The sequence below is a fragment of the Eschrichtius robustus genome, chromosome 3, assembly GCF_028021215.1.
Source record: "Eschrichtius robustus isolate mEscRob2 chromosome 3, mEscRob2.pri, whole genome shotgun sequence".
Taxonomy (NCBI): Eukaryota; Metazoa; Chordata; class Mammalia; order Artiodactyla; family Eschrichtiidae; genus Eschrichtius; species Eschrichtius robustus.
This window is the reverse complement of record NC_090826.1, coordinates 61,921,597-61,939,527: the sequence shown is the minus strand read 5'-3', so window position 1 is coordinate 61,939,527 and position 17,931 is coordinate 61,921,597. Positions and strand designations below refer to the sequence as shown.

The following is a 17,931-nucleotide window of genomic DNA, read 5'->3' as shown; positions in this document are numbered from 1 at the left end:
AGAACCAGATGTGAACCTGTCTGTCTGACTCCAGTGCCAGTGATCTCTCCAGTACACCCAGCTGCCTTTTGATTATTGTTAAGATCTTGAAAGACACAAATTAGATTTTGATTTATTCTTTTCCATTTCTTTCCAGCTCCAAGTACAGCCCAGTATGGAATTACCGGGAGCGCTGACGTTCTTTTCTCCTGCTGGTACCTTGTGTTGACACTGTCCTCTTTCACCAGCATATTCTACCTGAAGAATGCCATTCTACAATAAATTTAAAGACCCATAAAAGGCTTTTAAGGATTCTCTGAAAGTGCTGATGGCTGGATCCAATCTGGTACAGTTTGTTAAAAGCAGCGTGGGATATAATCAGCAGTGCTTACGTGGGGATGATCGCCTTCTGTAGAATTGCTCATTATGTAAATACTTTAATTCTACTCTTTTGTTGATTAGCTACATTACCTTGTGAAGCAGTACACATTGTCCTTTTTTTAAGACGTGAAAGCTCTGAAATTACTTTTAGAGGATATTAATTGTGATTTCATGTTTGTAATCTACAACTTTTCAAAAGCATTCAGTCATGGTCTGCTAGGTTGCAGGCTGTAGTTTACAAAAAATGAATATTGCAGTGAATATGTGATTCTTTAAGGCTGCAATACAAGCATTCATTTCCCTGTTTCAATAAGAGTCAATCCACATTTACAAAGATGCATTTTTTTCTTTTTTGATAAAAAAGCAAATAATACTGCCTTCAGATCATTTCTTCAAAATATAACATATCTAGATTTTTCTGCTCGCATGATATTCAGGTTTCAGGAATGAGCCTTGTAATATAACTGGCTGTGCAGCTCTGCTTCTCTTTCCTGTAAGTTCAGCATGGGTGTGCCTTCATGAAATAATAATTTTCTCTTCATCTCCAACTAATAAAAGTGTTTTTGCCAAATTCTACAATTTGAAAGCAAAAGTAAACCACAATGATAAAGTTAAACTATATCCTGTCTCTAAAGAACAAAGGAGTTATCAAGCTGTAAAAATCTCTTCCCTCATTACCAGTAGCATTTTGAGAATTTTGCCCCATGATGACTCAGTTTTGTGATGAAAAACAATTTAACTAACATAGTACAGGTAAATCTACCATATGATTTCTTTAGTTGTAGCTAAATGTTAGATCCACTCTGGGAAATAATTCCCTTTAAAATGATAGCACAGTCCATCCAAAGGATTGCCTAGAAATACAGCATCTTTTCCTTTCACTGTTCCAGGCCAAAATTTTTAAGATGGTTTGTCAGAAAGGACACAAAGTCCAATTACCTAATATTACATGAGTTGGTAAGCACTCAAAATTTTTGGTTCTGTGGCAGGTAAGTTGATATGCTAGATATAGTGTTCCTGTGGATAGGAGTATTTTGCCTATTTTCCATCTGAAAACATCACTCAGTTGATAGTTTGGTATGCATATTGTATTTCAAAAGCCCCAAAATATATTATAACAAATATTCCATGCTGGTATGCAGCAGATCAATCCCTGAAATAACAAATTCTGCAGTTAAATCTTTCTCTATAGCCATGTCAGCTCAAACAAACAAGGCCAAAAAGAAAAAAAAAAAAATTACCATGCTTTATTTCTTCTTATGTGATATATGTAAGATGTGTTCAAATGAAGACCAGCCACCGGTGATGAAGAATATCTTAAAATCTACTAATTATTAACTTATCATGGATATTAAATTATTTCTATCATAAAGAATGAAAACTACATTTTTGAAAGAAAATGCAGTTACTCTAAGAAGTATTATATTACAAGAATAGTTTGTTGGTGTTACTCTTTACTAAAGAAAGACCATAGCCTTGAAAGCCATTTTACAGGTTTAATAAAGTTACCAATTTCACTATACCTAGAGAGATTTCTGCAAATAGTTCCCTTTTGCAAGTCATAATAACTACAAAACACCTACTAATATAGTTAGAAACAAGATATTTCACAGAGGTTTTATACATTTAAGATATCTAATATTTTGCCCTGAAAGAAATGTATACAAGTAAAATATAAGTAAAATTTAGTCCCAAAGTACACCATAAATCTGTTTTAATTAGAAATGTGAATCCTAAATGAGGAGGCATAAACGTACAATATTTTCACAAAATGGCAATAATATGGCATAATGCTATTAAATTTACTCACTGTAATAATTTATTACATTATTTTCACTGATATAAGGGTTTTTCTTAAACACATATGGCATTTTAACTTTGATTATTATTGATTTGCTTTTTAAAAATATTCTTTGTGGAACTGGTGAGTAAACTACAAAATTTTTTTGTGTGTATTGCAGCTTTAAAGTGGCACACTCCATAATAATCTACTTACTAGAAATAGTGGTGCTACCACAAAAGTGTTAACCATCAGTACCATTGTTTGGGAGAAAGAAACAGATCAAGAATGCATATTATACAGTGATCGCTTTCCTAGAGTTAAAAATACCTCCTCTTTGTAAGGTTTGTAGGGTAAATGTGAGGTAAATTGAGGTACAAACTACGGATGAACCAAATAATTAGTTCAAAGTGTTGTCATGATTCCGAATTTGTGGAGTCTGGTGTTTTTCCCATAGGATGTGACAGAAGTACAGTCATAGCTCAGTAGCTATATGTATTTGCCTTTATGTTAGAAGAGAATTTCTTGAGTGACTTTTTAAATAGAGGAGGTATTCACTATGTTTTTCTGTATCAAGCAGCATTCCTAGTTGTTAGGCCCCTGGACAGAGTGAAATCATGAGTATTTATGAGTTCAATATTGTTCAAATAAGGCTACAGTATTTGCTTTTTTGTGTGAATGTATTGCATATGATGTTCAAGTAGATGATTTTACATTTATGGACATATGAAACGTCTGATTATTCCATTTTATCAGTCCTGATTGTACAAGATTGTTGCAATTTCAAAATAGCAGTTTTATGAAACTGATTTATCTTTTGATCTATAACAATTTTTCTAGCTATTCATTTCAGCATTATATTTCCACGGGTTTCATTTGTGGGACTCTTTTTGTTGCCCCTGAATTTTTTTCAAAGAAAGAAAAAAGAAAAATAAAGAGCAGTTGAGAAAGGAGAAGAAAGAAAAGAAAAAGACTGAAAAGGGAAAGAGGTAAAGGGAGAAGCAAAAAAAAAAAGAAAGAAGGAAGAAAGGAAGGGAGGGGGGGAGGAACCAGAATATTAGGGTAGCTGACTTAATACATTTGCATTCTTTTAACTGCAACTGGTGTAATTATGTTTTACAACGATCCCATTTGAAACATAAGTCCTGTTACACCATTAAGTTCCTATTATGCAGCAATTATATAATAAAAAGTACTGCCCAAATTACAGTATTGTGTTATGGGGTGACACTAAAAGTTTTGAGAGAGAGAATGTCAAACTTAAAGCCACTTTTGGGGAGTTTAGACTTAACTGAAAAATTAATGCTTCATCATAACATTTAAGCTATATCTAGAAAGTAGACTGGAGAACTGAGAAAATTACCAGATAATTCAGGACAATATATATATATATATATATATATATATATATATATATATATATATATATATATATATATATATATATATATATATATATATATATATATATATATATATATATATATATATATATATATATAAATACCCCAGTGTGTGAACTCCGAAAACTCTGAGAAATTTATCAAAGCCAATTATCTATATTGATCAAATTTACTGCATAATTGTTAATTTATCCATTGTGCTTAGCTTTGTGACACAGCCAAAAGTTATCTATTTAATCTTTTCAATAAAAATTGTTTTTTGAAACTCAGAAATGATTTAAAAAGAGGTCAGGTTTTTAACTATTTATTGAAGTATGTGGATGTACAGTATTTCAATAGATATGAATATGAATAAATGGTATGCCTTAAGATCCTTTGAATATGTATTTACTTCAAAGACTGGAAAAAGCTCTTCCTGTCTTTTAGTAAAACATCCGTATTTCATAATCTGATGTAAAAATATGTTGTACTGTTTCCAATAGGTGAATATAAAGTCAGTTTATCAATTAAAATATGTATTTGACTCATTTGAAAACTCTATTAGTTTAAGGGAAAAAGAAAGAAATAGTAAACATATTTCTGCTATTCCCTTCTTCATTTTCTGCTGCATCCACTGTACCACATTCACGTCTTTCAGATACTCCAATGCAATACAAGGTGAAAATGTTAGATGCTACAGTTTTAAAAGGATCCATTTTGTAGCCTTTCTCTCTATTGCTGATTCCCAAAGTGTCTAATAAGCTGAACTACATCTAGCCTAAAGAAGAAATTTTCTGGAAAGATTTTATTATCAATTATTTAGAACTTTTACCTGCTGAAATGCATCAAAGTTAGTAACAGAGACTGATGATGAAATCCTGTTGGTTTTTCAGGCTAAACATCCAGGCAGATAGTACAATTTCATAAGACAGCTGGGTATAAAACAGGGAGTATATACTCCACTTCAAGGCATTCAGATACAATTTCAGTAAAAAAACACCTTGCTTTCCAAACAAAATGTGATTTGGCTGAAAGCCCATAGTTTGTGATGGTTATAATATGCAAATGAGAGCCACCCCAAATGAATGATTTAAGCCATCTTTTCCAAATCTGTCCATTTATGCTCATCAACCAAATAAAAGGGAACAATATTGTAGATAAACAAAACAACAGACTATCTGTACTTGGTGTAACAGGCTATTTTGAAATATGGGTGTCATTGCTATTCTGGGAAAACCATATCTACCGAATCCCTTCCCCCTCAAACAATGAAAACACACACTAATAAACATCTGATTTTCCCACTGGCTCATTATTTCTCCCTTTGTAAATTCTATTCTGCAAATAATCACATGGAAACAGAAGCATCAAGTCTCAGACCCTGAAAGCTAGCATATGAAGCAGAGCTATTTTCTCTCTGAACATAATAGGTCAAAACAGAGATACTTCAAAATGACATCTAGGTATTTGGAAAATAATTACTTGCTTTTGCCTGGCAGGTAGAAATTTAAGAATTTTAAGAGAAAATTTTCCAAGAATAATTCATTCAAGATAATGTAATTTGATCCAAACACCAGAGTGTCAGTGTACTCCCCCGAACTTTTGAAGAAGCATATACCTTCACATTCATATAAGCTTTTGTCTAATAATCCCAAACTTACTGAAAATATTTAGGAATTGACATGTTTAGTAGAAAAAGAAAAAATTGGCAAATGAATCAAATAAATACTGTCCAATCTTCCTGGAGAGGAAGAAAGAAGGAATAGTTTTCAGTCGTCTCCCTAAAAGCTCCTCCCACAGCCCTCTTAAGACTACCATGACTCCCCCAAGGTCTTCTTCAATCTAAGAAACGTGCTCCACCTCAGAGACAGATGTGGCAGTTAGAATTACTCCTGAAGGGTCACAGCTATCTCTACCTTGAATTTTACGACGGCAAAGTACTTCAGCAGACATTACTACTCTGACTTTAAATGTACTTTAAAATGTTATTATTGTCTCATTGATGATGAACATGATATTCAGAAATTTTAAGTCACTTGCTAAAGATTATACTTCCACTGAGTGGCAGATCTGAGCCAAATGTGCAATGCAAAAATACTCCCAATTTGTTTCAGTTTCCATGAGCCTTCTTAGAAATAGAAAAAGGATGTGATCACATTACTAGCTTCACAAACAACTATATGTACATGTATATTTATATATAAGTAACTGTTTATATGTAGATAAATTTTTTTCCTTTAATGCCATCCTTTTATTTTCCAATGCCTCTAGAGGGTATGTGGTTTAAAGACAGATCACATTATACATCTCATCTAAAACTTTTGGGGTGCAACTGCCTTTGGACACACAGCCCTTGATAATATTAGGCCCATCACACCAAATGGAGGATCTTGTCATAATCATATGTATTTTTTAATATAGCATTTTGCAAAAACCTGCCAAGTTTTGAATAATCCACTAAGACTATTTCCTAGGCATCTGCAATCAACAGAATTCTTAGGGAAATGGAGAGCAGAATATATACACATTTTTTTAAAATTCACAATAGAATACTGATTTTAATCTTGAGCAATGTTGTTTGAGCCAATTTATATCAAAATACTAATTATATGCACATCTGTTTGTGCTGGGGCAGTAGAACAAGAGAAAGATTCTAATTTTAGAAATTAAACTATATACAACCTAAGGAATACATTAGTATTTTGTTGTCAAAATAGAAATATAACGCAAATCCTGTGAATATTACTCTAGTTTGAAAAAAATGAAAAGCACAACTTTCACACACATGTAAAATGAACACATTAATTCATTAATGAAGGACTAAGATGTTACAACCAGATAAAAGGATAATCCAAAGAACAGGCACATTTATAGATCAAGAATATTGAAATTAATATGCTAATAGAGGTAAAACTGGCTTCTTCCAGAATAAACAATTTAATTGAAACTTTAACCAACAGAATTTATTTATGTGTTGACTGACAAGAAATACTTTGCCTTACTATCATTTATCTACAACTTGTAAAATAGTTCAAATGCAATGAAAGGTGGAGTCCCCATAGAATCAGAACCAGGTAACCTGGATGGGTGTGTGCTAAATAATGCATGGGTTTTTCATTGCAATCCAAAATTTCCCCTAAAATGATGAGATGCAAAAATCTTAAAAGCAGTTGAATTTAATGAATTGCTAATATTTTAAGGTTTGATAATATCTCTTGCAATGACTCAGAAAAAAAACCCCCAAGTTATCTAATATTCTACATTCTCTATATTCTAATTACTCATTTTCTTCCATAATCCACAAACCATTACCCAATAGTTTGGAACATATAGAAGGAGAAATAAACAAAACATAACAAGGATGGCCTTGCTTCAAGAATCTACCTTGTTGAAAAATGAATATATTTTGGACACTTGTTAAAAGAAAAAGTTTTTTGTCATTTGGAGGGAGGGGCATTTAATTCAGGGGATAACAGGAATTTTATATGAACAGCAATAAGGAAAATAAAGTAGCAGTTGAGATGGCAATATCTCCTCAACCAAAATCAACGGTAATGGTGAAAACATTGTAAGACTATTGCTGAGCTGAATGGTCTGCTTCCACTTAATGCTAATGAGCCCAGTCCTTGCAAATTTTGGTTTGGTAGAAACTACAGGAGGTAGCATGGTCCATTAGGCTTTCAAAGCTTCAAAATGTTAAAGGGGATGGTTTTCCTCCTTCACTTCAAGTGAATTGCTAAAAGCATTGGGATGTTCCTCAGTGGAACTTTGAATTTGCTAGTTTCTTCATTAATTTTGACCTTTTTGCATTCAAAAAAGTTAACTTTACACTAAACGCAGCAGACTTCTACCTCCTGCAGGTTTGAATTGTGCTTAAACAAATACTCCAAGCACATGGAGTTTCCTGAGAAAATTTGGGGACCTTATTTTAGAAAAAGAACTTATACAATATTCTTTGGAGACTATAATATGCTAATAAAAAAGAACAAAGTTTTCTTGGTTGTTCTAAAGCACCTAATAGAATACACAGAACTCTTACATAGTTTTCTAAGTAGTTTCATAAATGTGGGTTGTGGTTGCCCTGAAACTTGATATCTCCCTGCAGCACATTTGACAAGTGACCTGGCAAAAATGTGGTCAACAGCTCATTTATGACATACTCCTTAAGAAATTGTTGCCAGAGATTTGAAACTGCTTCAAGCTGATGTCTTTCAAAACAAGGCACATACTCACACATACAAACACAAAATCACATTGCTATCAGTGATCTGGAAAATAAACTTCCAAGCCAGCCATGTGATGTTCTGGATAATTCAAAAAAAAGAAGAAATGACAACAGTGCAGCCAGCAGTTTCTGTTTGTTTCATTTGCTCAGATTTTCACATAAGTAACATCTTGTGATTTAATTATTCAGAAGATGGCACCTGCTTTAAATGCTGACATGGAGGAAAACAGATTTTTTTGGAATAAAATTTATTTCTGGAAATACATTTTTCCTGTTGATAGATATGTAACTAGTTTATGCTTTTGAAAGTCTTACTGTCTAATAATTTTAAATGTAGACAAGGAGAAATATTGTTTTTTTTAATTTAAATATTTTTTTTTGCTGGAAGTGTATATTTCCAATTTATAGATAGACAACTAGCATGTGTGTCCAGAAATTTCCATTCTCTCATAATTCAGTTGTAATAATATATTAACAAAACTTTCATAGTTTAATATATGAGGAATGAATATCTTTTACAAAGTAACACAAGAAATTATACAATGAGCTTCATTTTTATGTTTAGGTACACCCTCAGGCTAGTATCATTTCAAGAAGAATCTGTCATCTGTTGATTTTGGATATGTTAAAAATAAACTTAGTTTAGAATAAAAAGACATTTACCTTAACTTTTGTCAGATAACTCAAAATGTTCACATGACATCCGTCCTTTCATGCACTTATCCTACAGGAAAGTGTGATTGGTAACCTTCGAAGAGAATTTTAAAAGGAATTATCTGATAGAGTTAATCTGGACGTTTAGAAGACAGTCACCAAACTGGAGCAGAAGTTCTCTGTTTCTCTAATCCTTTCTCTAGGAAGCCAACCTCACCTTAAATCTGAAAAGAGAAAGAAGGAGAAAGGAAAAAAGAGGGAAAAGGGGAGGAGGAGAGGGAGGGAGGGAGGGAGGAGAAAAGGAGGAGGAAGGGGGAGAGAGACAGAGACAGAGAGAGAGAGAGAAATTAACAATGTATTTTCTGTTCAGAAAAATAATAGGAAAATGTTGCCAAAGAAAGGCTTCCTGTGTGTGTGTGTGTTGGTGTGTGTACTTACTGCTGCCCAGATCTATTATATAATGAACAACAATGTCTTTTCTTCTCAATATGACTTCAGTTTCCACATTTATAATCAGTAAATACAGTGAGGTGAATAAAGGTTGCTATTCTATATTTTCCAAGTTGTCATTCCTCTTGTTTCTTTGAAAGTTTAATTACTCTTCATCTAAAATTATATTTGGGTTAGTATATCATACTGTTTTCTCAAGAAAATATGACAATATTTCATCACATATTATAATGAAAGTGATAAAACATCCATTGCTCTGTGACTTGGATAGTTAATAGTGAATTCTCCTAAGAAATTGCTTAGTAAGAAAATAAAAGCTGAATTTGAATAGTTTACCACTTTATAAATAGGCACAGTAAAGTAAAGAGTCAGATCTTCTTTAATTGTCAGGAATAAGTTTTGGTGATGTTTGAAAAAAATCCCTAAAGTGCTGAGAATTTCACTCTTAATTTCAGGCTTTCAGAAAAACTGAAAAATATTTTTCAAAAGTAAATAAAGTAAAACTTTACTTTAAGGGGTCTCAATGTTTTATAAATCTGTGATACCAGTATATTCACATGTTATAGTCTATCAGTCTTGGTTGCAAACAACAGAAACAAACTGGCTAATTTGAGCAGAAAAGGAATTCATTGGAAGAATCTTGGCTAGCTCTCAGAATGATGGAAAATCTGGAGGACAGGATGACATCAAGAAAGGAAATGCAACCAAAAATGCAGCCAATAGGCAGCCAAGCACACAGCTAAGGTCATGCTACAGGTAAGGATACCACCTTCATGGACATCTGTCATCTCCATTGGAATCTCAGCTCTACTACTGCTACCCTGAGTAATATCTAACTGTTCCCATATCTGCTTCACTTCCCTAAGATCCAAAGTCCTGAGCAGTTGACCAAACCTACGTTTCTACACTCAAGAACTAAGTTGTCAGATGCAGGAAAAATCTACCTCACTTGAGTTTTAGAAGCAGAAGGTGGCGCTCTTTCTTTCACTAAGATCCATTCATAGGAGCTATTTCCAAAGTGATAGGGTGTTCAGATTCTATCTAGTCAAAATATGAAAATTGACCATTACACGTGCCTCTAAGCAGGTGAGTTTGTAAAAAGTTGTACATGGAAAGCCATTATACATTTGCTGTCAACCTAATTTAGTGAATATTCTCCATTTTAACTATTATCTGAGAAAATGGTTTAATTATGCCTGCATAGTTAGGGTTTTCTACACAAAGTTCTTTGGCTGCTCATTGAAATGAATATATTGAACAATTTATCAGAATTTTATATTTTATTTGATGTAGTCTTGAAAAGTATAGTGGAGTTGATACAAATTCTAAAGTTAATATTTCATAAGTACTAAAAATCCAATTTGGGGAGATATATTTAGATTGATAGATAGATAGCTACATAGATAGATATAACTTCTCTCAACATGAACGTTTCCTAGTAGGGGAAAAATTTGAAAGCCATTTCTTTGCTTAAAGTTTCCTTTTTAAAAACAACAATCAAACCAGACAAAAAGTCTCCCTCACTCAAAATATCTGTCTAATATTTAGAGTAGAATTAGCATATTATCCTGAATCTATATACTTCTTTCAGTGCATAGTTCAAGTAAGGGTTTTCTTAGGAGTAGTCTGGCTTCCATGTCAATTATTTGTTTTAAATGTAGAGAAGTATAAAATATTTTATATCACATTTAATATTTTAGTTTTTTAAAATTTTTTATTCTATATTGGAGTAGAGTTGATTAACAATGTTGTGTTAGTTTCAGATATACAGCAAAGTGATTCAGTTAAACATATACATATACCTATTCTTTTTCAAGTTCTTTTCCCATTTAGGTTATTACAGAGTATTGAACGAGAGTTCCCTGTGCTGTACAGTAGGTCCTTGTTGGTTACCTATTTTAAATATAGCAGTGTGTACATGTCAATCCCAAACTCCCAATCTGTCCATCTTCCCCACCCGTACTATTTTAGTTTAATAGGCATTTTTCTTGTATTCTTAATTCAATGCATCAGACAGGATCATGTGTGTAAGCAGGCTGTAAAAGGGTCATATTAAAAATTAATATTGAAACTAATCACCCTTGGGAAAGTAGCTTCACAGAACAGCCCAGTATTCCAAATCAGATCAACTGTCTCTCTTTTAAATGGAAATTATAGTAATGTTAGTTTAAGCACTGATAAGCTCTGATGATATGGAGATATTCAAAAACTCTGTGAACTGAATTCCAGATTTCTGTCCCAGAGAAAAAACTTTACCTAGATTCTGTTATCTCTGAAGTTCCTAAATTAATAATTTGAATGATGTTATAATGAGAAAAAGAGTCAAAAAACTATTAATCTGAAAAAAACAACAAAAAAAAAATAAAAGCATAATAATTCGTTGAATGGCACATTCATGGCTAATTATTTTATAGGTCCTTTATTTCATAATAAAAGGGACAATGAGCGGCTACATTCAGAGAAATAGGTGCCATTATTTTCCTGAAGTAATGGGCTTTAAATCTTTGGAAAAGTGAATAAGGACCCTATATCCACCTGTAACCCTTAATAATCAATAAATTTCCTTTTTGCATTGCCCTACATCATTTAGACTGACTTAAAATGTGATATTCATTTATTCACCACACATTTATTGAGTGCATACTTTTACCAAAACACTGAGTTGTTATACAAGGATGAGGCATCACAATGTAATGGGGGAGACGGATACATAAATGATTAGAACACAAATTTTGCAACACAGTGTTAAACACAAACACTGCAAATATATTTATGAAGTGTTTGGGGAGCACAGAAGACACAGCAATTAACTGTATAGGGAGGCAGAAAAGACTTCACAGAAAAGGAGACACTGAAGTTTGATCTTACAATATGACAGTTTTGTGCTGACTGTAAACTGCTGTAAAATTTTGATAAATATGAGCTGGAGTCCTCATGTCAAAACGGTAAAATTATTTTTAATTTATGGCCAAAACATTATCACTTACATACATCAAATGCAAAGTTGATACTCACTGCCTCCAACTATCTCTTCCTTCCCATCCCTGTTGAACCTGTAGTCAGGTTTCTGTTCCCACACTTCGGTAAAACTCTTGTGTCATAAATGATCTCCACGTTGCTAAATCCAAGTGTAATTTCTCAGTCCTTGTCTTACTTGACTTGGTTAATGGATTGCTTTCTCCTTCTTAAAAATACTTTAAAAAGTATTTTCAATGCTTGGCTTCCATAAAACCACATTTGCCTATTTTTCTCCTTTCTGGCTTTTCCTTTTCAGATTCTTTTGAGGATTCCTCCTTTTCTTCCAAATACCTAAATGTGAGAGTGCATTCCCTTGCTTCTCTTTTCCTGCTATACTCAATCCCTAAGAGATATTATTCAATCTCTCAGCTTTAAGTGGCCTCTATATGCTGCTGCATATCTGTATCTCTAGCTGAAAAGTCAGCACCAAACTCAAGGCTGATGTACCCACCCACGCTCTCAGTAACTCCACTTGTAATGTCAAGAAAACATCCCACACTGAAAGGTGTTAAATCTGATCTCCACATATTTCCCTCTAAACTAGCTCCTCCTGCTGTCATTCCCATCTCAGGAAATGGAATTCCATCCTTTCAGTTGTTCAAGCCCTAAAATTTCGAGTCATCTTTGACTCATCTTTCTCTCAGACTCCACATTGGGTCCATCATTAAGTCCTGTCAACTCTAGTTTCAAAATACATCTAGAACATGATAACTTCTCATTACCTTCACTGCCCTGGTCTGAGACACATCATCTCTTGCCTGGATTTTCATAATAACCTTCTAACTGGTCACCGATTCTAGTCTAGGCTTCTTCACTCTATTTCAGCATTGGAGTCATAGCAATCCTGTCAGATCTGCTAAAAACCCTCTCATATTTCTCCATGTCACTGAGTGGAACCAAAATTTTTGCTATGAATCACGAAGTCCTATGTGAGCCAATATCTCATTTTCTCTATGTCATAATTCCCTACAACTCTTCCCCATATTCATTTGACTCCAGTCTCACTTGCCTCCATACTGTTTCTCACACATGCCAAGCATGCTCCCACTTCAGGTATTCACACTTGCTCTTCCTTCCACCTGGAATGAACTTCCTTGCAGATCAACACGGATAGATCCATACCTTCCTTTAGGTCTTTCCTCAACTTCACCTTTTCAGTGAAATCTTACTCTTTCTCAGATTGTAATTTCCATCCCAATTATTTGTATCCCTCTTCTTTTTTATTTTTCTCTTTAGCACTTTAACTAACACTATATAATTTACCCATTTATCTTTTTTTTTCTCTGTCTTTCCCATCAGAATATGCTTTATTATGGCAGAGACTTTTGTATGTTCTGTTCACTACTATATCTCTAATATTTAGAAGCAGTGCCTGACACATAATAGATGCCCATAAATGTTTATTAAATAAATATGTGCTATACAATGTAGGGATTCAGGAAGTAACTTCTGAGGAAGTTACTAAAAAAGAAGTGTGAATATTTATATTTATATTCTGAGTTTTAGTAACTTCTGAGGAAGTTACTAAAAAAGAAGTGTGAATATTTATATTTCTTGCCAAATCAGAGGCCCTTTCAACTGGGAGAAGGAAGGGAGCAATACATCAAGGCATGAATCCTTGTCCCAAAGTCTACACTGATTTCTTCCCAGGCCAGAATTCCAACTGAAGTTGAGGTGGTGACAGTTCTGAAGCTGAACTTTAACAAATGTTGTCATTCTTTCCATGAAAGAATGTGTTTCCCAGTTTTTCTTCTACTTTCCCTAAAAGCTTACCCAGTTTTAACCCTGGCCAAAGACTCATTTTATTTGTTTTGATGTCTCTAATTGGGATTATTCACTCCACTGAAGGATTTGCTAAATATATATGGTCAACCTTGTGTGTAATATTGTGATTTTTGCCACCTCAGGTTCTATTTCCTTCCAGAAATTCATACAAAATATTTCCATTTAAAAAATTAACTCTATTGACTTTCCATGCCAATTACAGCAACGTTATTGAAAACAAAATAGTTGTTTAGTTGTTGAGATGATCATCCAAAATTTTACAATTTTAAACAATCTCAATTAAAATCAGCAATAAGCTATGCTAGATTTCTTAATCTTCAAAATTACTATTTTCAGTGGGATTTTTAAAAGCTATCTATTTTGAGTGGTATTTTTTTTAGATGCCCTAACTTATATAACAGATAAAAGCTGAGATCTCAGTGGCTTATCTCAATTTAAGTTTATTTTTCATTTATGCCAAAGCCAAATATAGAGCTGAATGGTTGAGGTGAGGGGTACTTTCCTTCATGAAGGTATTCAAGGACCAGGCTGATGAAGCCTCTGCCATCTTCAAAACATGGCTTCCGGGCTTCCCTGGTGGCGCAGTGGTTGAGAATCTGCCTGCCAATGCAGGGGACACGGGTTCGAGCCCTGGTCTGGGAGGATCCCACATGCCACGGAGCAACTGGGCCCGTGGGCCACAACTACTGAGCCTGCGCGTCTGGAGCCTGTGCTCCGCAACAAGAGAGGCCGCGATAGTGAGAGGCCCGTGCACCGCGATGAAGAGTGGCCTCCGCTCGCCGCAACTGGAGAAAGCCCTCGCATAGAAACGAAGACCCAACGCAGCCAAAAATAAAAATAAAATAAAAAAATTAAAAAAACAAAAAAAAACATGGCTTCCACAGTCAACTCAAGCATTCACTATCCAACTGCCAGGAAGGAAGAGAAAGAGTAGAGGACCATGCAGGAAGTTTTTATGGGCTAGGCTTAGACATGGCATAAATCATATCTACATTCTATCAGCCAGCACTCAGACTTCCAGCTCCAACCTATGACAAGAAAGTCTGGAAAATGTGTGCCAAAGACAAAGAAGAAATAGATTTTTTTTTTTTAATGTAGCCAGTCTCTGCCGCAGTCTTCTCTTTTAGTCACTAAATATCCATTTTTCCTTTTGCTCCCACATACAGCACTAATTCTTCCACTCTCCTAAAGTCCTATCCAGTCATTGCATTCAGCGTTAAGTTTAGTATCTTCTAGTGATACAAAAACTCTCCATTAAGTTCAAATGTGGCTCTTATGAACATAAAACAACATATTTCCATCCTCTACTCCCGAACTATACACATACGCACTTTACGAAGGTAGTTAAAAAAATAAAGTAACCACAATAAAAGCTTCCATTCAGAAAGGGAAAAAGGGGCCGTGGCAAGGATTTATGAAGCCCTGCAGAGCTGACCGTTTAAAGGGCCCCTACACACGAGGAGGCGCAAATTTCTTGATTAGGCTCTGAGTTTAATTTCTGGGAACATCTCCTTTATCCATTTTTCTCCCTGGTCCCTTCCTCCATCCTTTGAAAACTTCTTCTTTGATCCTCATCACCACACCTGAAGTTGGCATGACAGATCAGGCCCTCCTTTGGGGCTGTAGAGAATTTGGAAGCCTGATTCCTGCTTTAGTTAGAAGGCCACATCCTTAATCTGATGCTTGACATAGGCCACTGGACCCTCCAAAGCTATTTCAATTTTATTTCCTATTTTTAGAAGTGTAATGGCAGCCATTTTTCCATCCCTTTCTACTCCCAAATTTCTATACTTTCTTCATTTTCTTTGATTTCTTGATCCAGGCCTGGAAGTAGGATATATCATTTCCATTCACAATCCGTGGGCCAGTGAGCCAGACGTCAGTCATGAGACCCTACCCAACTTCAGGAAAGGCTTAGAAATGAAGTCCAGTTGAGTACTTAACAGAAAGGAAAACCAGTCTGGTAAGCAGCCAGCCAATTTCTGCGATAACGATTAAGTTTAAAGGATTGTTACAATTTGGAGGGCAGATTTTTGTTTTGTTTTGTCTTAAGATTTCATGATATAAAAGACAATGATGACAAGAAAGTCTTAGTATTGTGTGAAATATATAATGTTCATGAGGATTTCATTTTCTGAGAACTCTTGCTCTACTAATAATAGCTTGATTTCAAAAACTGAAAAAAGGGACACAAATAGCATAGTTTTGAGGAAATAAAAGACTCATTCTGCCTTATCTTTCTTTGGCTTGGTTTTAGAATCATGTGCTTTGAACACGCTTCTTGTCTGTCTTTCCCACTACACTCTTAGCTCGTGAAAGGCAGTTTTCATTGTTATATACCCATACCAATATCTTGGGAAATGTTCAAGGCTCAGGGGAGTGGAAGAGGATATGAATGCATTCTTATGAATTTTTAAGAAATCAACTAATAAATCCTAATATCACTGTGATCAACTATGTGTCCTTAATGAAATGTTTAAGCATTAGAAGAAACAAACATGTTTCCTATGACTATATGAATTATTCTTTGGTGAAAGTACCAAAGCATCGAGTCAAGTTATCTTTTAAATTTATGTATGAATGACTAAGTGTGTGGGATTTTTTTTCATGCAGAAATCCCAGGAGCAATCTTAGAGTGAGGACAGAATCTTCAGGGTGTTGTTATCCACTGCATTAATTTCCAAGATAGGTTTTCCATTAAAGCACTACAGATTCCAGCTTCTAGTAATAGCTCAGCTGAAGGGATGATTCATGACAGGGATAAAAATGTGAGCTTACTGGGAGACTCCACATACAAGTAGTTCATTCCTTATGGCTAAAGGTAGAATCAGGAGCAGGAAGTAAAGTATGACCAGCCTAAATATCTCTAAGATTCCTTGATGGAGGTTTCCAGAACAAATCAACAAATGGTAAAATTTGTCTATGTCTCTTTAAAAGAATAACAAGCAATTACCTCTAGTTTTCACCTCTATCATTTTAACTCCTTCATTATTAGTTTTAATCTCTGATAGATAACCTGTTCAAAGCTAAGGTATTAGCCTCATTGTGATTCACCTTCAAGGTTATTAATGCCCTGTTATGGACTGAAAGTGTGTGTCCCCCCAAAATTCGTATGTTGAAATCCTAATCCTCAACATGATAGTGTTATGTGAGGCCTTTGAGAGGTGATTAGATCACGGGAGTGGAACCCTCATAAATGAGATAAGTGCCCTACAAAAGAGACCAGAGAACTCTCTTGCTCCTTCTGACAAGTGAGGAAATAGCAAGAAAACTACTGTCTATGAACCAGGAAGCAGCTCTCACCAGATACCAAATATGTCAGCACCTTGATATTAAACTTTTCAGTCTCCAGAACTGTGAGAAATAAATGATTTTTGTATAAGACACCCAATATATTACTATAGACATCCATATGAGTGAGGCTTTTGTCTGTGGATGTCTTCTCAAAGTTTTCTTCTGGAATGCAAGGAACACCATTTTGGTATTGATGTGAAGAAACAGTACTTCTCATGCTTCTGCCCTCATGGAAAGCATATATTTTCTTTCTCAGTTACTCAGCAAATCATATTTTCTCTTTACTTTTCTCTGAATAGCAAAAGACTCAGTATTCTTTAACATATATATTTATAATGTCTACTAGAAACACTTCTTCAACAAATTTCCATCACCACATTAGAAATTGGATAAAATTTTAAAGCATCTTAATTCAGTAATTTTTCTTGCCAAATGTAAAAAAAAGTGAAGAGTTTTATTTCCTTTGACTAGCATGGACTTATGAACTGGAGACAGGATTTTTTTTTCTTTGACTCATTAAAGCTTGAATTCTATCATCCATTTAATTTTATCCTCATTATACGTTTTATTTTCACTAGTTACCACAGACTTAATGATTCTAAATATACAGTCTGTCAGCTCAGGACATCTGCAATAAGCATTTTTTTTCACCTTGATTATGGCATATAAAACCTTTAGAGAATTACACAAAGCCTATACTATTCATTCCATTTTTAATTCATCCCTTCAAATTAATGGTTTCTATTAATTAGACAACAAAAACTGAAAAGGGAAAAAATTGAAGGTGCAGTGTTTTTCATCTAAAGGTACACCGCTGTAAGAGATGTTAAGCAGTTGAGCCAGATTTTAATGAATTCTGAGATAAGTTTTAATTAGGGTTGACATATGAACTGAATAGTTCTACAGTACCCTATACATGAGGGGTTCTTTTTTAAAACTAAAACCTAGAATTATTATATGCAATTAGTGTTACAAATGAAAAG

At 34.3% G+C, this 17,931-nt stretch overlaps 1 protein-coding gene across 1 annotated transcript in view; it reads left to right on the top strand.

The window, feature by feature from the left end:
* Window positions 1-436, top strand: part of NEGR1 (neuronal growth regulator 1) — an 897,928-nt gene extending 897,492 nt beyond the window's left edge. The window contains exon 7 of the mRNA XM_068538018.1: window positions 137-436. Within this exon, the coding sequence (XP_068394119.1) occupies window positions 137-261 (125 nt within the window). The 3' untranslated portion in view covers window positions 262-436. The remainder of the gene's footprint in view (window positions 1-136) is intronic.
* Window positions 437-17,931: the final 17,495 nt, after the last annotated feature.